Genomic DNA, 24,058 nt, shown 5'->3' with positions numbered 1-24,058 from the left:
TGTTAAAATTAAAGTATCCCTATGTAGAAGGCTCTGGAGCGAGTTCTAAGGCTTATAATGAAGAGAAATTTGAACAGGTACAATAAAGAATGTGCTCGCCATTTATGGCCACATTTATGATTGGGCCATATCTTTTGAACAGGTAACACCGACTAGACAGTGATATTAGGAAATGTTGGCAAATTACGCAATACCAGAGCTGCAAAATGTGGGTGCCTTCGGGATACCATATTCATGCAAGATGGTGCACCACCGCACATCCACCGTTGTGTCCAAAGATTGCTAAGGCAACACTTTACAGACGAACGGATCATCAGCTGTTGTTTCCAGACACCTTGGTCACCCCGTTCACCAGACCTCATGCAATTTCTGGTTGTGGGGTTTTTTGAAGGACCAGGTGTATCTGGAAGGATGTCAAACTCTGGAAGATCTGAAGGACAGTATTAGACATGTACTGGCTATTCCAGTTGACATGTTGCATTCTGCTGTAGAAAATGATGTTCTTCGAATGGAAACTGTTGTTGGCCAAAATGAAGGACACACTGAACAATTGTAGTGATGTTCAAGTGATTTGTATTGCCACAGCGCCATACAGTGACAAATTTTGTGACTATTTTTTTTTTTTCCCAATAAATGGCGACCGCATTCTTTATTGTACCTGTTATCCAAATTTCTCTTCAGTACAAGCCTTAGAACTCACTCCAGAGCCTTCTACATAAGGATGCTTTAATTTTAACAACGCTGTAGTTCAGATATGAAGACACTTGCCTGCTACTGGTTGAAAATGTAAATAAAAGAAACACTGCGGCACCTATCATACTGTCAATTTTTGATTTGTCAGGACATATTTTAGAAACACCAGAGTTCAGAGACTCAAGAGCTGAGAGCAACTGTCAGATAATGCAACATATCCTACTGAGAAAGTGTGTATTGCAAGAGGCAGAAACATACATTCAAGGTGTTACAGGTATAGTTATGCCCTGAAAAACATTATTTAAATCAATTTCAAGGCTGAATAACTCTTAAATCTTGAGTGAGACTTGTCACTTTTCATGTTGCTTACTATCCTAGAAGGAATCTCTGAGTATTATTCAGATGCTCCCAACCTGGATACAATGGAAGACTCTGCATCTTAGCATAGAGGCAGGAAGGTTTTTCCATGAAAGTGTAATGGGGATCATGCACTTTATATAAAGACTTTCGATTGGAGAAGGATTAGTTTAGTAGTGGCAAAGATACAACAAAGCATGCTTATACAGCATTCTTCCTTGAATTTATTCAAGCTATCCACTTCCACAACATCACATGGAAGATTGTTCATCTATTCTGCAACCACCTTCCTCGTTTTGAATTTATGCCCCTCATTGTGCATGGTTTGAGCAAGAGGGTAAAATCTCATTAGCACTGAGCTTGCTCAATCCATTCAAAGTTTTAAAAACCTCAATCAGATCACCTCACAAGTGCCTAGTCTCCAAACACTCATCAATCTCGTTGCCCATCTTTGTAAATGCTTCAGCAGCTCTACAACATCCTTCCCAAAATGAGGCCTCCAGACCTGTATGCAGTACTAAAAATGTGGCTGATCACTGCCTTGTATGGAATAATCACCTCCTTTATCCCTTCTAGCAAAATTCCTGTAATTGCTGACAAAATCCCATGTGCCGTCCTGGCTGCCTCTGCACTGCTCAGATAACTTCATATCGTTCAGCACAATTATTCCAAGGTCTTCTTAATTTTCCACTAAACTAAGTGTAGTGCCACCCAGTAGGTACATTAATCTGAGATTACTGCTACCCACATGCAGAATTTAACATTGACAAATGCGAAAAAAGTTTTGCATTTTTCAATGTTAAACCTCAACTGCCATTTCTCAGCTCAACTGTCTAATTTTTATATGTCTTGTTGCAATAGCATACTCTAATTACTTCATTAACCAGCCTGCCAACCTTTGTGTTGTCTGCAAACTTAGACATTAAGCCTGATATTAGATTAGTAGAGGTAAAGGCATATGATGTAAGATAGGAAGCTTATACAGCAGGGGTGGCCAACCAGTCGACTGCAGCTTTAATTTTGGTCAATCACAACAAATTTTAAATATATAGTCATCCCTCAATTTGCACAGTCAGGTATACTACCAACATTTTATATTGTGCAGAGGGTTTTCACTACCTGCGCATTATTTTTTTCATTTTTTACGAAGCTTCAAAAAATAGGAATAAAGAGCAGATTTTGAAAATTTATTTTTGTTTTTTTGCATGATTGAAGATTTCATTGAAGGAGAAACACATTTCGCCATAATAACAAAAAATACCACAGAAATCCAGCTGTCAGTATTATTGCAAATGCAATAAGATTGAGTTTACTACCCATTTATAATTAGACTGCACTAAGAGAAAAGTGCAAATTGTTTTTATTGTTTTATGGTGGTGACCTCCAGAAATAGCTTTATAGAAATATCACAAAGGCATTCAAAACTGATTCTTATAAGGATATAAGAATATATGCTATTAGTTAAGAAACACATAAAAACCAAGGAAGTGAAGCCAGTCGACATCGCTGGACAGTGCAGTGTTGAGTCAGTTTGGTGTGACATAAGCATTGGGAGATCAAAATTGAGAGTAGGAGTGTGCTATAGGCCTAATGACTCTGATGAGTATAATAAGGAACTGTACAGGGAAATAGAGTGGGCCAGTAAATCAGAGAGTCTTATAATGGGAGATTTTAATTTCCCAGATATTGACTGGAATTTGGGGGCTGGTTACTCACACACTAGCAGGGCTTTTGTGGATTTATTGGATGATTGTTTTCTACATCAGCATGTTCGGGAGGCAACTAGAGGGAGTAATACTCTTGATTTGATTATCAGCAGTGATTCTTCATGCATTAAGAATCTGCAGATAAATGAACCACTAGGTGGCAGTGATCACAGTGTGCTGAAGTGGGATTTACTGAAAGAGGTAACTACCATTAGGGGTAAAGGGAAGGGTTATTGCTTCCGTAAAGGCGACTACGATGGACTGAGACAGTATTTAAATTCTATACAGTGGGACCAACTGATGATGTTACCAACAGCAAATTCAAAATGGGAAGCATTCAAAGAACTTATCTTGGAAGCTACTAGGCTTTACATACCAACTAAGAAATATTGTTCAAGGTTTAGGCCAAAATGGATGTCAGATGAACTAATGAGGCATATGGCAGAGAAGAAAAATGCATGGGATACTTACAAATTAACACATGACACAGAAGCCTATGATAGATACAAGTTGATATGCAACCAAGTTACAAAGGAGGTTAGGCAGGCGAAGGCAGATTACGAGAAATCCTTGGCAAGGGATGCAAAGAAAAACAGTAAAGAGTTCTTTACTTATGTAAACTCTAGAAGGAAGGGGATGAATCAGATTGGTCCACTTGATATTGATGGGTCAACTGTTGATGATCCTGCTCAGGTAGCTAACAAACTAAATGAATATTTTGCATCGACATTCACACATGAGGAGTTATTCAGCAAGGGGAATGCCAGAGGTGTATTCAACTCTAGCAGTAAGCTACAGAATCTTGAAATAACTGGGAGTAAAGTGGAGGAGAAACTGTTGAAGATAAACACAAGAAAGGCACCTGGGGTGGATGGGATCTATCCAGTTATATTAAAGGAGGCAGCAAAGGAAGTAAGCAAACCCTTAGCCATAATTATGAGAGCTTCCTTGGACTCAGGGGAGGTACCCATAGACTGGAAATGTGCAAATGTGACCCCAATTCACAAAGGAGGATCAAAGGCTGACACAAGTAATTATAGACCTGTGAGCTTAACTTCTGTTCCAGGAAAATTAATGGAGGCACTGGTTAAAGAAGCACTACAGGATCATTTAGACAAGACTTCAGTTATAGCTCAGACACAGCATGGTTTTGTTAAGGGGAAGTCTTGCCTGACCAACTAGATTGGATACTATGATGCAGTCACAAAAGAACTGGATGCAGGGAATAACTTTGATATTATATACTTGGATCTTAGAAAGGCTTTTGATACTGTTGCACATGGAAGACTGCTACACAAATTGGAGCAGTGTGACATTGGAGGCAAATTGCTGCTATGGATAAAGGGGTGGTTGAGGGGGAGAAGACAGAGAGTGGTAATCAATGGACACTGCTCATCGTGGACTAATGTTATTAGTGGAGTCCCTCAGGGCTCAGTGTTGGGTCCATTATTGTTTTCTGTATTTATAAATGATATTGATGATGGTATATCAAGCTTAATGTCCAAGTTTGCAGATGATACAAAGGTTGGCAGGGTTGTCAAGGACACTACTGACACTATGCTGCTGCAACAGGATCTGGAAAGTTGAGCAGATGGGCTGAGAGGTGGCAAATGAAGTTTAACATTGACAAATGTAAAGTACTACACATGGGAAAAAGCAACCCCAGAGCAACGTATCAACTCTGTGGTACTACACTGACAGTGGTAAAGAATGAAAGGGACTTGGGGGTGATTGTGCAGGCAGATATGAAGTTCTCTGAGCAGTGCAGACGGGCTGCAAGAGTAGCTCATGGAGTATTGTCAATGATATACAGGAATTTTTCCAGCAGGGATAAGGAGGTGATTATTCCATTGTATAAGGCAATGGTCAGGCCACACCTAGAGTACTGTATACAGGTCTGGAGGCCTCATTTCAAGAAGGATGTAGAGCTGCTGGAACGAGTACAGAGAAGGGCAACAAGATTAGTGAATGGAACAAAGGGGTGCTCTTACGAAGAAAGGCTTAAGTTTTGCAAATTACAGTGTCTGGAGACTAGGCACCAGCGAGGTGATCTGATAGAGGTGTATAAAGCCTTGAATGGTTTAAGCATGCTCAATGCTGATGGGATTCTTCCTCTAGCTCAGAAAAATCACCTGAGAGGGTATAAATTCAAATTGAGGAAAGACAGATGTAGGATAGACGTGCGGAAATTTTCCTTTAGCCAGCGGGTGGTTGGTTGGTGGAACAGACTGCCATCCCTTGTGGTGGAGGTTGATAGCCTAAATAAGTTTAAGGCTCAGCTGGACAGGTATTTTGAACGAACAGAGGGGTGAAGTGGAAGTGGGTTTTTTTTTTTTTTTTTTGGCTGATGCTGCATAAGCTTGCTTTCTTGCATCAAATGCCTCTACTAATGCTAATGCTAATGACCAAACAGAGCAATAAACGGTGGTGTGTTTGTCCGCTTACTTTGGAAACAACTTCCTCATTCAGAAATCCTCTTCATCGATTATCCTACGTTAGCTGTTCAGACAGAATAATAAATAAATAAATTTTCTATTTATACTCCGGGATGTCCAAACGGTCAGAGGAATTCACAAGATAGACAGAATACAAGAAACAGCACTGTATTTAGCAGTCACGGGCTTGAACCCCAGTCACTCAAAGGCACATATACTTATGTACCTGCACGATTGACCACTCGGCTACGGCAGCCGTTTTTTTTAATATTTTTCCAGTTCGCGCAACTTAGTGTTTTAATCGGTAAGCATTGCTTTTGCTGATTTAATAAATGGACAGTACTTATATGTTAATTTAATACCTTTTGATTTAAAATGAATACTACGAAAAAGAGTAAAATGTATCATTTTCATCAAGAGTGGGAACTAGAATACTTTTTTGTAATGGTGAAAGAAAAATGTTGCTGTTTTATCTGCAATGCTTCCATGGTTCCAAAAAATTAAATTTAGAAAGGCACTTCAACGCACTCTATGGTAAATACCGATTGGATTTTCCGCCGAATGCTGACCTTAGAAAAAATAAATCAGAAGAACTTAAATCCAGATTATTCGTGCAACAAAATTTCTTCATAACACCCAATTTACAATCTAAAGCAGTAACTGTAGCAAAAAAAATGCAAATCATTTTCTGATGGTCAATTCGTCAAAGATGCATTTTTAGAAATAACATAGAAATTCTCTTTTTGAAAATTTTAAGAACAAAAATGAAATTAAAAGTGCCCTTCAAGATCTGAAATTATCTCGAAATACTGTGATGCTGGAATTGTCCAGCAAGATTACTGTGGTAAGGAAGAATGATACATATGTTACTGCATGTAATGTGTTTGGATGATTTGTTGATATTATTTTTGGTGGTGGAAATAGTTTGTTGAATCAGCTGAAAAGGGTATTTTCTGGATATGAATTTTTCTGTAAGGTATTGAAGTTCGTTAGATAGGTCATCTTGTGTGGAACTGTATTTGATGGCATTATAAATTTGGTTGTAGAGGACGGCTTTTTTTGTACTAAGTGGATGGTGTGACTCAAAATGTATTTTCCAGTGTGAGTGTTTTTCCTGAAAATTCTAGTTCCGAGTTTGGTGTCCATTTTGTATATGGTAAGGTTAAGGAAATTAATTTGTCCATTTTCTTCTATTTCAAGAGTATATTTTAATCTGTCGTGTATTGAATTAAATTTAATGAAAAGGTTATCATTATGGTTGTTCCCTATTATAAGGATGTCATCTGTATATAATTTGATCTCCGAAAGGAAAGGTTGTAATATTTGATTCTCTATGGAGGCTAGGTAAATTTCGGATGGGGGGGCTGAAATTCCCAATCCCATGGGTAAACCGAATATCTGTTGGTATATCTGATTGTGGAACCGGAAATATCTGGCGTCTAATAGAAGTGATGCGAGTTCTAGTTTACTATTCATTGAGAGAGAGGTGCTGTTTTCCATTAGGAAATTACGTAAGGCTTGCAGAGTGGATGGCAGGTGTACGTTGGTGTATAAAGAGACTATATCGAAAGATGCTAAAATGTCTTTGTTGGAGATTGTAATAGAACTTATTTTTTCAAATGTTTGGATGGTGTTATTAACTTTATATTTTGAAAATCTTGTAAGGGGAGGAAATGATCTTTACTAGAAAGAAGGATAAGTTGGCGAAAGCTGATTTATTGAAGGAGACTATTGGTCTTAATGGGTGGTTGGGTTTGTGTAGTTTGGTGATACCAAACATGTGCAGAAGGATGTTATTTCGTATGCCGATATGTTGCAAATACTGTATCTAATAGGTATATATATATATATATTTTTTTTTAATTCTTTTAGTAGAAGTATTTGTTCATACTTTTAATAAAAGAATTTTGTACATAATGAGTATGTGCATGTTTAAAATTTTGTTGCTTAACTGCCTTTGAAAGGGAAAACGAATCAGAATAATAGATTTGAGTATATAATTTTTGAACTGACTCGGTTTTTTTTCAGTTTTCAGAATTAACAATTTCAATTTTTGAAAATAAGTGATAAAAAAATAAAAACTACTTTTATAAAAAAATTATTTTTATTAATAAAAAGGTACATATAGTAAGTATTGCAATCATTTACGAAAACCCAAAATATTTGAAAAAAAAAAAAAACACATTGGATAATTCAAAAGCAACTAAGTTTTATCTAGAAATTAAAAGAAAACTGCCACCTGTCAGGCCATTATACCATTTGTGTTATAAAATTTGTGCCACTACTGCCATATTAAAAGCACTTTCCATTTACCTTGCAGGGTAGAAATGTTAGCCTACTATTAGAGTTTTTGAACATAAAATATTGGCATAAAACTGTCATCGTAGTTGCAATTTGTTTCCCAAACTAATAGTTGAATTTTAGGCCACTCTACTGACTACCTGCCATCCACAATACAGTTATATGTAGTTTAAGAGCTGCTGTTTAAAGAAACATGCATATACACTGAAATTAACCCACCTACATGTGAGATGAATACATTCACAATGCACCTACGTTGCAATATGACATGAAACTTCAATGATTAACCTTCACTTGTTTGTTCCATTTACAATGGTATACCCCCTGCTTTGAAGCCTGGGTGTGCAGCAGAAAAAATGGAATAGTTCAGGTATGGCCTTATGGAAAGTGCTACTTCATTTTGGACAGAATGCAGTAAAAAGTATAAGTCAAAACATCAAGCAATGAATAAGACCCGTAACAAGTTGCAAAATTATTCAAAAATAATTCAATTGATTTTACATTGATGTAAATATTAATAAAATATTAATAAAACAATTATTTGTTATTAATAAAATATTAATAACAAAAAATAAAACATGATCAAAAGCCTTTGAAATGTCAAGAGTAACTGCTTGAGCTTCACCAAACTTTCCATACTGGCAGTCATTGATCGGATGGAAGGTTTCTAGATAGTTTCAGAGTTACTTTATAAAGAGTAGAAGTAAGTGCAATGGGATGATAATTGGATGGGAGTGATTTTTCACCCTTTTTAGGAACTGGCTGGTTATGGGCAAATTTCCAAGCAGAAGGAAAAACACCTTGGAATGAGAAAGTGAAAAAAGACGACACAGAGCAGGAGTAAGTTCAGATTAATACCTTCAGGGCCTGGAGTTTTCTTAGCATCAAAACTGATCAACTCCTTCTGATGGAAGACCACAGGAGGCACTGAATGGAGTGTACTGGAAATGGTGCAAGGCAGTTTACCAAGATCATCAATCCACCAGTTAGAATTAAAATAGGATGCTAGAAGGATAGCTTTATCTTTGGCTGAAGTGGCAATAGAACCATCTGGTTTTGATAGAGGTAGGAACAGAGATGGACAAAAGTTGCAGCCAATGGACAAGAGTGCTCAGCTACCATTTGGACAAGAAGCAGGTTTTCTACTCTTAGTCTGTTTTAAATCTAGTTTCTACTGATTAATAACTGCGTTACAATTGTTGCGAGCTTTGGTGTAGGCAGAAAATGAACCTGGAGATTTGGAAACAAGATAATTAAGATATGCAACATTCTTCTCTTGAACAGCATTAGTACATTTATTGGAAAACCAAGGTTTAGATAAAGGACGAGATTTTAAGGTGGAGTAGGGAATACAGTAGGGCCCTGCTTTTTGGTGTTCCACTAATATGGCGGTTTTCAATTATATCCATATTCATTATGTTTGGCACTTGTTCCACTTTTTCTGTGTTTTTTGGGTTGACACGCTCAACAGCTGAGTCAGAAAAGGGCATCGGTGCCATTTTATTGTTGGCAATGCAGTTTGTTTACAGCATATGATAGTGTAAACATGCTATTAGGCTTTTATATGCATTAGCAAGTGAAAAAAAAAAAGCCATGTTCCACTTTTCAGCGATTTTTGCTTTACGGGGGGGGGGGTGGTCTGGAACCTAACCCACCATATGAGTGTAAAGGATTCCATCCTTATAAGAATAATTTCACTGACACAATCTGAGCAAATGTTGACATCAGAAGATTTGAAACAGTAGTCCGACCAAGGAAAAGGAAAAAAGAAATCTTGCAGTTCATCCAATTTTGCATTCCTGTAAGGCTAAACAACATGAAGTTGAGAATGGCCTCGAGAAAAAGGGTCCATTGGAGAAGAGACCATCACCAAGTTGTGATGTGAAGTGCATAGAAGACCACTTACCTCAACCATGTAATTAGAAGGGTTGTTTGTGAGAAAAAAATCAAATGTGTTGGCTGCATGGTTAGGAATGTCTGGTATTCTGGTAGGTAAATTAAAAATCTGTGTGATGTCTTTATTAATTGCAAAAGCCTAAGCATCTCGGCCATCTGAGTCTGTGTGGCTGGCTATAGAACGGAAACCAGCTGAAATTGTAAAATTTAAAATCACCAAGGAAAATTACCTCACTAGTAGGAAAGTTGTATTGGAGAAAGCCAAGTTTTGAAAAGAGGAAGTCAAAGAGTTCCAAGTGATTAGTGGAGTTGGGAGAACGATAGAGGCAACAGATGAATTTGACAGAATGTGGTGGAGAAATTTTAAGCCAGAGAAGATCGAAAAGAGGAGATTTCAAATTACTAAGTCTCTCAAAGGGAATATCAGAAGAGGCATATGCACAGGTACCATCTTTGAAGCAAAAGGAATCATACAGTGAATTTGGACAACTGAGATGAGCAGTGAGTAGTTGAATCAACCAATAACTGGGATTCTATCAGAAAATGTACACAGGATTTGGCAAACTATAAGAATAAATAGACATCACTGAGATTAGAACTGAGACCATGTATATTTGTGAAATGAACGAGGACGTGTCTGGGAGGTTTAGACCTTTTCAAAAATAAGTTTGTTCTACTAGTTTGACCATTCATGATGTATTCAGTAGTAAGAAAAGGTGGCGAGGCAATGCTGTATGAAGTAATGAAATTTTTGGACGTAACATGGCCTTGACAATGCCACCACATACACACTACTCAGACTTCCTCAAGTCACTAACTGGCAGAGTAAAGGCGGAGAGGTTATACACTAGCTGATCCGGAAGCCTCCTAGAGAGTTGCCAATAAGTTTGGTCCGGTGGACTATCTTCCATGTTCAGTCTCCGGAACTTTGCTCTGGAGACTGAATATAGGTTCCACCACTTCAAGCCTCCAATAAGCAAAATAATGGTATTGCATTGGTTGATGAGAGTCAGCTACCACCTAGATATTATAATTGCCACCTAAAATTGCTTTATTGTTGTTTAAATTTATGAGCTTCAAAAAAAAAAAAAAAAACAGTGCTTTAGAAAAACATAACAAAGGTGTTCTAAATTGATTCTTATAACCAAACATGATCTAATAAATGATGAAAACTGTGACATATGTTAATTATTTCAATTAGGTTTTTGAAATTTGATTCTACAAAGGAGCCAACTCTAATAACCAGGATCAACATTAAGCTGCACCTACAGTATATCTTTATAGTGATGGATTATATTTTAAATTAGAAATATTTGCAGAAACACCCTAAAAACTCAGAAAAAAGAGTTATGTATGCTGATGATTTGGTTTAGCATAATTTGCAACCTTTCACTCAATTTGGTACCAGCAAGTTAGCATTACATACATACATACAAATAGAAAAAGAAAACAAAAGAGGCGACTTTCTCCTAATCTAGTAAAGTGGATTTCTTTGAAAAGAATTTAACTTTAAACAAATATATGATTTTCTGCTCAAGAAAGTGGAAATTTGCATGCAAATTCACATGGGTGATTACAAAATCACTTTGAACAGAGCCTAAATAAATATATGCATGGGGAATCCCTAAAAATTAAAAAAGACTTGGAAATGGCTTTCCAATTTAGTAAGTTGGTCCACGAAAAACAAAAAATCAATAATCAGTATTACTTCCAGATTCAACATGTAAGCATTCCACAGGTATTATTCAATTTCTGATTAGGAATTCCCAAAGAATTTCAACAATATTCCACCAATAATCTCATACTATTTAGATTAAATTTTAAAAAAATAATAATAATACTAATGAATTTGTGTGGCTTTCTGTAATAGTTTCTGTCTGGTAGTACCTTTCCTGAAACTATAGAACAAATGAATGAAATACAAGTTTCCTGTTGTAGCCAATAAAGCATCAGCATTAGTAGAGGCATATAATACAAGAAAGCAAGCTTATACAGCATCAGCAAAAAAAAAAAAAAAAAAAAAACTCCATTTCATCCATCTATTCACTCAAAGTTTTTCCAGTTCTTTCTTGAATTTATTTAAACTATCAACTTATACAAATGACAGCTGGAAGCTCATTCCAGCAATCAACTACCAACTGGCTAAAGGGAAATTTCTGCACATCTATTCTACAACTGTTTTTCCTTAATTTGAATTTATGCACCTCAGGTTCATAAGCTGAGAAAGAGGAAGAATCCCATCCGCATTGTGCCTGTTCAACCCATTCAAAGCTTTATAGACCTCAATCACTGGATCAGTGTCTGGAGACTAGGCAGGTGCCTAGTCTCCAGACGCTGCAATTTGCAGAACAGCCTTTCTTGGTAAGAGAACCCCTTCGTTCCCATCACCAATCTTGTTGCCCTTCTCTGTACTCTTTCTAGCAACTCTACTTCCTTTCCAAAATAAAACCTCCAAACCTGTATGCAGTATTCAAGGTGCAGCCTGACCATTGCCTTATATCAAGGGATTTTCACCTCCTTATACCTGCTACCAAAATTCATGAATATCATTGACAAGACCTACTCTGGCAGCCTATCTGCATTGCTCAGAAAACTTCATACCTGACTGCACAATTACTTCCAGGTCTTTTTTCTTCTCCACTACCCTGAGTGTTGTACAGCACAGTTGGAACATCACTCTGGGATTAATGCTACTCATATGCAGCACTTTGCATTTGTCAATGTTAAACTTCAGTTGCCACCTCTTACCCATCTGCCCAACTTATTTAGATCCTTTTGCAGTAGCATACTGTCATTAATGTCATTAACAACCCTGCCAACTTTTATGTCATCTGCATACTTTGACATTAAGCCTGATATACCTTCATCAATATCATTGATAAATATACAAAACAACAATGAGCCCAACACCGAACCCTGGGGGAACTCCACTAATAACATTAGTCCAAGAACAGCAGCATCCATTGATTACCACTCTCTTCTTCCACTCAACCACCCTTTGGCGCCTCCGTAGCCAGGTGGGCAGAAGCAGCACATGCTTCTTGATCAGACCGGGGTTCGAGTCCGTGACCACCAAATACGGAGGATGTGGAAAGGTCAGGAACTGACTACCACATATCCCCGGAGCAATATGGCCTTAGTTGCTAATGCTCCTAAAAACCAAATAACAACAACCACCACGTAGCAACTTGCCCTTAATGCCATACTACTCCAAATTGTACAGTAGCCTACCATGTGCAAGAGTATCAAACGCTTTCCTGAAATCCAAGTATATGATATCAAAATTATTTTTTGCATCCAGTTCCTTTGTGATCACATTATAATATCCAATCAAATTTGTCAGACAAGACTTCCCCCTAACAAACCAATGCTGTGAGTGAATTATTACTGCAGTCTTGTCTAGATGACATTATGTACTAGTGCTGCTGATTTATCTACTGCAGGAGTTCTTAACATTTTGCTTTAAGCGAGCCAAATTTTGCAGCTTACAATACATGTGAGCACCATATGTTAAAATATAAATTTTCTTGCTTAAAGATTAAAAATGCATTTTTTAATCAATTTTTTAGTTGTATTACGAATATAAGAATTATATTTCTCAAACTTTTTGGGTGCTAATATTTATTACCTTATAAAGTGTGAATCTTGAGTTTGAAGCGATGATGCCAAACCTTTGAAATTAATTTCTCCATTATGAAGAGATAATACGAAATTTTCTTCCAAATGTAAGGTCAACAATCTTGTCCTTTTTTTGTTTTTGATATTGTTCATTAACGAAAAAGCACTTTCACGCGTGTATGTTGATCCAAACATAGGAAGTACTTTGAAGTACCCACAACTTTAAAACAGTTTTGTGTTAGAAAAACATTTCAGGGCTAAAGATAACTGCAAATCAACAAGTTCTAACTTGGCAGCTGCTACTTCATTTTGATTGAAAATTTGTTCCAAGTTATTGATTACAAAATTTCTGTAATTTTTCGTTAATGAAAATTTTGGGAGGTGCTCTTTCAAGTATTCAAATCTTTCTTGGAATTGGTCACTAAGGTCTTTGATTACATTCATTACAATATTATTGATTCTGAAATATAAGTTTTTTTTCTAAAATGCAATAATCCCCTCATATAAAACTACCACAAATTTATCTTTTCCCTGTAGCCTCAAATTTAACTCATTTAAATAGCTGAAGATGTCAACCATGAATGAAAGTGTAACCTTGAAATCTTCAGTAAAAATTTCAATGAAAAAGGTTTTCTTTATTGCTTTCTTTTAGAAAAGCTTTTACTTCTTCAAACACCTCCCAAATTCTGTAGAGCACCTTTCCATGACTGAGCCAATGAACCTCTGTATTGGTAATAAGATCAGAATGCAATGAACATCTTCCAAAAATATTTTTAGAAGTCGCTTATTTAGGGATTTAACAATAAAATGGTTAATGACTTTATAATTTCTTTTTGATCTTTCATTTATGAACACAAGACCTCAATATTAATCAAAGAGTGATAATGCACAAAGTTAGGTATCCTTTCATCTCTATTAAGATAAGCAATAAGGCCCTTGGAAGGTGCACCATCGGTAATAATTGATACAAGTTAATTCAGACCAATTTTGTGCACTGTGAGGAATTTCATAGGTCCGCGATAGCCGATAAGTACATGTGCCTTGACTGACTGGCGTTTCAAGCCCGTGACTGCTAAATACGGTGCTGTTTCTTGTATTTTCTCTATTTTGTGAACTCCTCTGACTGTGTGGTCATACTGGTGTATAAACAGAAAATTTATTTATTTATTTATTATCTTTTCCAGTTGTATGACCAGTAAGCGGCAAAACAGCCAAAAAATTTTCTTCACAGATGTCATCACATTGAATCAAATGAACAAAGCATGTGAGTTATGATATGCCCAAAACAGTCAAGTGCCAGTGAAAAAAAATACACAACTTTCAATTCTACCTAATAATTCATTGAATATTACATCTGCAATTTTATGAACTCGATTTGAGACTGCATCATTACTCAAAGGAATATTTTTGGCAGAGATAATCAAGGTAGCTCTCTGTTTTTCTGGTCGGACACTTGCAAGCACTTCTAATGATGACACTACACAATTTTTTATTATTTCACCACTAGTGTAAGGCAATGAATTCTATGCAATTATATTTGAAAAAATAAATGAAATTTCATTCGCTAACACTTTACTACTATAAGCTTGACCTAAATTTAAAATATTTTTCTGTCTTTCAAGTTTCTTTTTTTCTTCTTCAAGTTTAGCTTTTCAAATATCACTAAATTTTGGAAAAGCTTTGTGAAAATTCCTATGGCATGTCTGGTAATGTCTCTCACAATTTGACTTCCAATAGCCAGCCAAACATGCCTGACAATATAAGCAAATTACACCAGTTCCACTACTATTATCTGTTACCAAATAATCATGTTCCCAAAGAGGACTAAAATGCATACTTTTTTATTTATTGTTTCTTTGCATTTGAAACATGTAGGTCTAAATCAGATGACTGCGAAGGTAGTGTTAATGCATCTTTTTTTTTCTCATCATGATCGTTTCGGTTTCTTTTTAAAAACATCGATTTTGAAAGGGTTTAGTAATTTTACTTAAATCTGTTAAAAGAATATACATTTCAGCATTTGCAAACAAAAGCAAAAGTTTTCTTACTATAATATTTTCATCGCCTTTAAAGTCAGCACTATACATATATGGTACCTAATGCAACAGCACAACTGAGCATAACCCAGCAGAAACCTATTAAAACCAGAAACTGAGAATCGTATGAGGCAGTATCCCCAGTCTGTAGCGATAGTACGGCAACAAGATCGCACTTTCAACAAAGTACAGTATTTTGTAAAAATTTTTCTTACTAAATTGAATATTTTCAAGAGAAACATCGATAACCCAAGGGCTCACATCTGGTGAGTATGGGCTTGGCACACCCAGGGTCCTGAGCTGGATATCATCATTCTTCTCTTTCTTTACTTCTTTCTCTCTCTCTCTCTCTCTCTCTCTCATTCTGCCAGGGTAATTCAGAAATTTTTGTTTGGCTGGTGCGGCAAAGCCTCAGGCTTCCTTGCACTATATGGCTAATAATAATAATAATAATAATAACAACAGTGTGTTGCATTTTAACGATCAAGTTTGCATCATATGGTATGAACACAGAGGAGGCAAAACAACTTATAAAGCTGTTTTTGTTTTTCTTTCCAAGAAGGTTGGAGAGTATCTCTTACAAAATATTACATTTTTTATTATTAGCAGCTTTTTTTTTTTTTTTATGTGAACCCCAAACACAAGAGGTATTAGAACCTATAGTACTTAGTACTGTGCTTGGGTTGGAGATTGAGAAGACGAAAGAAGATATTTGTAGATATTGGACTTCAACTTCTGTAGACTGCAATTTTCAGGAAATACGTATGAAGGAAGGTTGTTCCAGAAAATGGCAGTTTATCTGTAGAAGAGGCATGCAGCAGAAAGATTACGTCTATGAGACAGCGAGTTGAGAGACTCTGTTAGAGATGAAGCATTAATTAACCTAACTGCACTCTTCTGAATGGAATCAAGAAGCCTGAGAGAGGTTTTGGGGGGACACCACCACAGATGTGGGAACAATCTTCCATGGTAGGGCGGATTTGTGATTTGTACAGAGTGAACAGCTGTTTGGAAGAAAAGTAACGCCATGAGTGAAAGAGAAAACCAAGTTTTTTAGATGCAGAAGAAGCAATATTTGTAATGTGCTTGTGAAAAGAGATTAGAAGTCAGGGTAATCCCCAAAAGAGATATATCATTTTGCCTAGAAATCAGAGTGTAACCAAAGATAAGCACAGGAGCAGAAGAATCCTTTTTTGCGAGATATAAGACAAGACTGAGTTTTAGAAGGATTTAAATCAACTAAGCTATCTTGGCCCCACTGGAGAATTACCTGGAGATCGGCATTTAAGGAATTGGTAGCAGATTTTCGAGAAGTTGAAGCTGATTGAGCAGGGCAAGGTTTCTCAAAATGGAAAGTGGAATGCAATGTGCTATCATCGGAAAAACTATGGATAGGATTATCAGTCAATGGAAGGTCATTAATATACAAGAGGAAAAGAGTGGGGGAAAGAAATGAACCTTGGGGGACACCGGCATTAGTGGAGAAGTTAGAAGACAAAGAGCCACCTACCATCACCCTCAGTCAGCGATCACTGGATAACCAATTACAAAAAAACAGTTGGCAAACCATAAGATGGAAGCTTGTTTAGAAGATCTTTATACCAAACACGATCAAAATCCTTTGAGATGTCAACAGCAACTGTTGGGTTTCACCGAACTTTTCCATTGAATTAGTCTATAAATGGGTAATATAAGCCAGAATATCACCAGTGGATCGACACTGATGGAATCCATACTGGCGATCGTTGATCAGACTGAAGGTTTCTAGGTTGTTAAAGAGTTGATGGTTAATTGATTTCTCCATTACTTTAGAAAGAGTAGAAGTAATTGCAATGGGATGATAACTGAATGGGAGAGATTTGTCACCCTTTTTAGGAACTGGCTGGATATGAGCAAATTTCCAAGCAGAAGGAAAAACACCTTTGGAATAAGAAAGTGAAAAAAGGCGGCAAAGAATAGGAGTAAGTTCAGGAGCACAGGTTTTGAGAACAAGTGGAGAAATACCATTGGGACCTGGAGCTTTCTTAGTATCAAATTCATCAAAATCCTTCTGACATTCTTTTGACGGAAGATCACAGGAGGCATTGAATGGAGCGTGTTGGGAACGGTGGGAGGGGTTTTACCAAGATCATTAATACACGAGTTGGAAGAAAAATAGGATGCTAACAGGTCAGCTTTATCCTTGGCTGAAATGACAACAGAACCATCTAGTTTGGACAGAGTTGGGAGCAGAGATGGGCAAAAGTTGCGGCCAATAGCTTTAGCAAGAGACCAGAATGCTTGGCTACCATTAGGGCAACAAGCAAGTTTTCTACTCTTAGCCTGTTCAAACTCTAGTTTGGACTGATTAATAACTGCTTTACAATTGTTGCGAGCTTTGGTGTAGGCAGAAAATGAAACTGAAGAATTAGAAACAAACCAATTACAATATGCAATGTTCTTCTCTTGAACAGCCTTAACCCACAGGCGCCTCCGTAGCCAGGTGGGCAGGAGCAGCAGTGTGTAGCACACGCTTCTTGATTAAACCAGGGTTCGAGCCCGTGATTACCAAATATGGAGTATGCGGAAAGGTCTGAGAATGACCACCGCATATCCCCGGAGCAATATGGCCTTAGTTGCTAATGCTCCCGAAAACCAAATAACAAATAACCTTAGCCCATTTATTGGAAAACCAAGGTTTAGATAAAGGACGAGATTTTAAAGTGGAGTGTGGGATAAAGGATTCCATTCCTGCAAGAATAATTTCACTGACACGATCTGAGCAAATGTTGACATCAGAAGTTTTGAAACAGTAGTCCGACCAAGAAATCTTGCAGGTCATCCCATTTCGCATTCTTGTAATGCCAAACAATACGAGGTTGGGAATAGCCATGAGATAAAGGCTCCATTGGAGAAGAGAAAATCACCAAGTTGTGATTTGAGGTGCCTAAAGGACCTCTCACTTTGACCGTGTACTTAGAAGTGTTGTTTGTGAGAAAAAGATCAAGCGTGTTGGTTGTATGGTTAGGATTGTCTGGCATTCTTGTAGGTAAATGAACAATCTGTGCAAGGTCATTAGTAATTGACTAGAAAACGGAAGCCAGCTGAAGTTGTGAACATTAAAATCACCAAGGAAAATTACCTCACTGTTAGGAAAGTTGTACTGGAGAAAGTCAAGTTGCAAAGAGAGGAAGTCAAAGAGCTCCAAGTGATTAGTGGAGTTGGGAGAACAGTATCGACAACAGATGAATTTGACACAATGAGGTATAGAGATTTTAAGCCAGAGAAGATTGAAAAGAGGAGATTCCTAATTACCAAGTCTCTGACAGGGAATATCGGAACGGACATGTGCACAAGTACCACCTTTGAGGTGGTACTTGTGCACAGCGAATAATTTGGGCAACTGAGATGAGCAGTAGTTGAATCAACCGATAACTGAGATTCTGTTAGAAAAAGTAGATGGGGTTTGGCAGACTGCAAGTGGAAATGGACATTGTGAGATTAGAATTCAGACCACGTATATTTGTTAAATTAATTAGGAAGTGTTATTATGTGGGCTTAATTAATAAGTGCATTTACAGAGGTTCTTGATAAGACAAAAATAAATATATCTGGTGGTGGTTTCTTGCATGTTTTCTGTTGAAGCCGAGTTCTGTGTCCACTGTAAACCACCGAATTCTACAAAATTATTATATGATCCTACACTATTTCGTAGAATTTGAGGCGTCGGGTGAAAAAAATGATTTTCTAGCGAAGATTGGCATGGATTTTTGTAGAATATCCAGAATTTCTAATGAAAGCACCATTTTTAAATACAATTTATATATAAATTTTTCAGCGAAGGTGCTTGCGAGCACCCATTTTAGGATCGGTCGTGAGCAAAATTTATTTTTTAAAGAGCACAATGGTGCTGGCGTGCACCAAGTTAAGAACCCCTGGTTCTTAACTTGGTTCTTAACTATGCATAAGATAAAATACAATATGAAAAAAAAGATTATACCAAATAATTAATGTTGATAGGTTGTTTATCTAAATCGCGAGAGGAAATCAGGTATCATTCAAAGGAAAATTACTAGTTTTCAAGGAATAAACAAATCAAATTAATTTTATTTGGGGGTGCTGCCAGAACAAACAATGACTTTAGGCATGCTGTAACTAAACATTTACAACATATTCATAAAAAAAAAAAAAAAAAAAGAGAGAGAGAGAGAAATATCTCCAAAACAAAATGGTCCTGAGATACTATCACAAGATTCGGCTCACATCTAGCCTTATTAGAACATATCATTAATCAACTCACCAGCTCCCAAAGCAGCTTGTCTTGCTGGACCTTGTCCAACTCCTGCTTGAATGGCATTCCCCATATATACTTCTTGAATCAGATCATTTGGGATGCCTTTAAAAAAAAAAAAAAAAAAAATGTATAGATATTCAAATAAATTAAAGATCTCAATACACTTCTAAGAGGAAATATACTAATGACAAATCATTAGTATATTTCTAAGGGGAAAGAGAAAAATGATTCTAATAACAACAGTAAAACATACTACCCAAAAATGTATACAGTATATACAGCCTACAGTCAGTTTAATATATATATATATATATTAAACTGACTGTAGGCTGTCAACACATTTCCCTAATCCTGTCAATATTAAAGACATCTTAGGTTACTTCTGTTAATAACTTTAAAGTAATTACACATGTATACTCCACAGTAATTAAGAATAATTTATTTTAAAAGCCTAACATTCCAGAACGTATACTGGCTCATTAATCATATATTGCAAGATAATTTGAAAATGCAGGATAATCTGTAAGGATGAAATCTCTCTTAACCTTTTTAATGAGTGAGTTTTCAAATAACATGAAGGCATATGAAGTTGAGTTTGAGGAACATGGAAGTTATGTAAAATCTGAAAAACTATGAACGTGAATATCTTTTTACATTAAATTGTGGGATGTGTGTTTATTTTTTTAAGTCCCAGTCTCTCCAAAAAAAGCTTTCTGGATTCTGTTTTGTCCCATTTTTATGCATCATTTTCCTTAATTAAATATACCCAATTTAAATTAATAAAACACAATTTTGTTAATTTAGCATTATAACATAATAAATGATAACTTGTAGACATTTTACATCAAACAACATCAAAGTGAGGACACTGTAATAAAGCATCCATTCAAATATAGACTCACTTGCACATACAGTATTATAAATTATTATTTTAAATGTGATTATTTATTCTGGTTAGTTTCTGATTATCGTAATTACTGATAAAAACAGTATCAAATACTGTATTTTGGTTTCTCTTCTCATTCAGTAAAATATGTAAGCATAAATGCATTTATAACAAAGAATACCTGAGATAATAGACACTAACCAAAAAAAAAATTGCATGGATGATCAAGAAGAATGCACAATACACATGGCATGTTTAAGTACTGGACATGATGGTTGTGCTGATATTAAAGCTGACTTAAAATGAAGAAATCATGATCAAATTGCCATTGTTGACTGGACTATATCAAACCTTCAAGCAGCAAGATAAAAAAAATATATATATGATAGTCCCCACTACATGAGAAGTGTCCAAGTAGTAACCACTGCCAACTATGTACAAGAGGAGGTTGAAGGGTTTCTAGCCACCAACAGAAGGAACGCTGGGTGGAAAAGTTGTGAAAACCAATTTATTTTCCAACATACCCCCCCCCACAAGTCAACACACTTTCTGGCATTATCCACTAGCTTTTATAACCTGCTCAAATAAAATTCAAAAGATTTCATCTCAAACCAGATGTTGACTGCATCAATTACAGCATTGTCACTATTAAATTTATGTCCTTTCAAGTCTTGTTTTCTCAATTTTCAAGAATTGTTTTCTACACCAGCATGTTCGGGAGGCAACTAGAGGGAGTAATACTCTTGATCTGATTATCAGTAGTGATTCTTCATGCATTAAGAATCTGCAGATAAAGGAACCACTAGGTGGCAGTGATCACAGTGTGCTGAAGTGGGATTTACTCGAGGAGGTAACTACCATCAGAGGTAAAGGGAAGGGTTTTTGCTTTCGTAAAGGCGACTATGATGGTCTGAGACAGTATTTAAATTCTATACAGTGGGACCAACTGATGATTTTACCAACAGCAAATTCAAAATGGGAAGCATTCAAGAAACTAATCTTGGAAGCTACCAGGCTTTACGTACCAACCAAGAAATATTGTTCAAGGTTCAGGCCTAAATGGTTGTCAGATGAACTAATGAGACATATGGCAGAGAAGAAAAATGCATGGGATACATACAAATTAATGGGTGACATGGAAGCCTATGATAGATATAAGTTAGTCTCTAACCAAGTCACATAGGAGATTAGGCAGGCAAAGGCAGATTATGAGAAATTCTTGGCAAAGGATGCAAAGAAAAACAGAAAAGAGTTCTTTACCTATTTAAACTCAAGAAGGAAAGGGATGAATCAGATTGGTCCACTGGATGTTGATGGTTCAACAGTTGAGGATCCTGCTCAGATGGCTAACAATCTAAACAAGTATTTTGCATCTACATTCACACATGAGGAGTTATTCAGGAAGGGGAATGACGTAGGTGAAGTAAACATTGGCAGTGAGCTAGATGGTTTTCTAATAACTGAGAGGAAAGTGGAGGAGAAATTGTTGAGGATAAACATAAAAAAGGCACCCGGGGTGGATGGGATCTATCCAGTGATTTGATTGATTTTTGGTAGTTGTTGGCGCATCGGCTTCTGTGGCCATATTGCACCTTCCAAGGTTTTTGCAGTACTTTGATCCAAGCCCGAGGCGGGAATCGAACCCGCGACCTTTGGGTTGCCGGGCAGGTACTTTACCCACTCGGCTAGCCCGGTCGGCATCTATCCAGTTATATTAAAGGAGGCAGCAAAGGAAGTAAGCAAACCCCTAGCCATAATTAAGAGAGCTTCTTTGAACTCGGGGGAGGTACCCATAGACTGGAGATGTGCAAATGTAACCCCAATTCACAAAGGAGGATCAAAGGCTGACAAGCAATTATAGACCTGTTAGTTTAACTTCGGTTCCAGGAAAATTAATGGAGGCACTGGTTAAAGAAGCACTGCAGGATCATCTGGACAAGAATTCAGTTATAGCTCAGACACAGCATGGTGTTGTTAAGGGCAGGTCTTGTCTGACCAATTTGATTGGATACTATGATGTAGTCACAAAAGAATTGGATGCAGGGAATAACTTTGATATTATATATTTGGATCTTAGAAAGGCTTTTGATACTGTTGCGCATGGAAGACTGCTGCACAAATTGGAGCAGTGTGGCACTGGAGGCAAATTGTTGCTATGGATAAAGGGGTGGTTGAGGGGGAGAAGACAGAGAGTGGTAATCAATGGACACTGCTCAACATGGACTAATGTTATTAGTGGAGTTCCTCAGGGTTCAGTGTTGGGTCCATTGTTGTTTTCTGTATTTATAAATGATATTGATGATGGTATATCAAGCTTAATGTCCAAGTTTGCAGACAATACAAAGGTTGGCAGGGTTGTTAAGGACACTACTGATGCTATGCTGCTGCAACAGGATCTGGAAAGGTTGAGCAGATGGGCTGAGAGGTGGCAAATGAAGTTTAACATTGACAAATGTAAAGTACTACATATGGGAAACAGTAATCCCAGATCAACGTATCAACTCTGTGGTACTACGCTGACAGTGGTAGAGAATGAAAGGACCTGGGCGTAATTGTGCAGGCAGATATGAAGTTCTCTGAGCAGTGCAGACGAGCTGCAAGAGTAGCTCATGGTGTCTTGTCAATGATATACAGGAATTTTTCTAGCAGGGATAGGGATGTGATTATTCCCTTGTATAAGGCATTGGTCAGGCCACACCTTGAGTACTGTACTCAAGGTGTGGCCTGATACAGGTCTGGAGGCCTCATTTCAAGAAGGATGGAACGAGTATAGAGAAGGGCAACAAGATTAGTGAATGGAACAAAGGGTTGCTCTTACGAAATAAGGCTTAAGTTTTGCAAATTACAGAGTCTGGAGACTAGGCATCGGCGAGGTGATCTGATAGAGGTGTATAAGGCTTTGAATGGCTTGAGCATGCTCAATACCGATGGGATTTTTCCTCTTGCTCAGAATAATCACCTGAGAGGGCATAAATTCAAATTGAGGAAGGATGGATGTCGGATAGATGTGCGGAAATTTGCCTTTAGCCAGCAGGCAGTTGGTTTGTGGAATAGACTTCCATCACTTGTTGTTGAAGTTGATAGCCTAAACAAATTTAAGGCTCAGCTGGACAGGTATTTCGAACGAACAAAGGGGTGAAATGGGAGTAGTGGTTGTGTTTTTTTTTTGTTTTTTTTGGCTGATGCTGAATAAGCTTTCTTTCTTGCATCATATGCCTCTACTAATGCTAATGCTAATGCTAAAAAGTCCTTTTTAAGATTTGGAATTTGAAAATAGTCCAACAGAGCCAAATCTGGTTAGTAGGGTGGATGCTGTAATAGTTCAAACTCACAGTCACACAGTATTTATGTGTGCCATTGCTTTGGCCAATTTCCCCTGCCTCCTGAGCTTCAATTCCTTGTGGAAACATCTCTGTAGGTTAAAATAATACTAGGCATAGACAGTGACACCTCATTCCAGGAAATCAACCTTGATCAATCCTTCTGCATTCCAGAAAATTGACTTTCCCAGCCAACTTCCGCACTCAAAACTTTAGGAGAGGGAGAAAGGGAGATGCTTCCACCATTGATTGTTCTTTTATTTCAGAGTCAAAGTGGTGTATCTACACTGAGTCCATAATCACATACTGCCCCAAATGCTGCACATAATCTCATGACAATACCTCACTCTTTCCTGCTTCTGATTTGCATTCAGTGCTTTAGGACCCATCTTCATTCCTAAAACATTCACTACAATATTGTGAACTCACTCATGGCAGACTATGAATGTTGTCTCAATGAGCTTCAATGTTATTATGTGGTTGTGCATGATCAGGACATAAATGGCATCCACATTTGCAGGTGTCGGCACAGTAACA

At 37.1% G+C, this 24,058-nt stretch overlaps 1 protein-coding gene across 5 annotated transcripts in view; it reads right to left on the bottom strand.

Moving 5' to 3' along the window:
* The window catches only part of LOC150088262 (acetyl-CoA acetyltransferase, mitochondrial-like), a 670,540-nt gene that overhangs the window by 506,185 nt on the left and 140,297 nt on the right, over window positions 1–24,058 (bottom strand). For all 5 annotated transcript variants that reach the window (XM_090369428.1, XM_090369427.1, XM_090369425.1 and 2 more), the window contains one exon: window positions 19,322–19,417. In XM_090369428.1, coding sequence (XP_090225554.1) covers window positions 19,322–19,417 — 96 coding nt within the window. The remainder of the gene's footprint in view (window positions 1–19,321; window positions 19,418–24,058) is intronic.

Source organism: Mastigoproctus giganteus, chromosome 3 (assembly GCF_048544385.1).
Source record: "Mastigoproctus giganteus isolate SK-2022 chromosome 3, ASM4854438v1, whole genome shotgun sequence".
In the NCBI taxonomy this organism is placed as follows: domain Eukaryota; kingdom Metazoa; phylum Arthropoda; class Arachnida; order Uropygi; family Thelyphonidae; genus Mastigoproctus; species Mastigoproctus giganteus.
The sequence above is the reverse complement of the archived record's forward strand: the minus strand, read 5'-3'. Positions and strand labels throughout refer to the sequence as shown.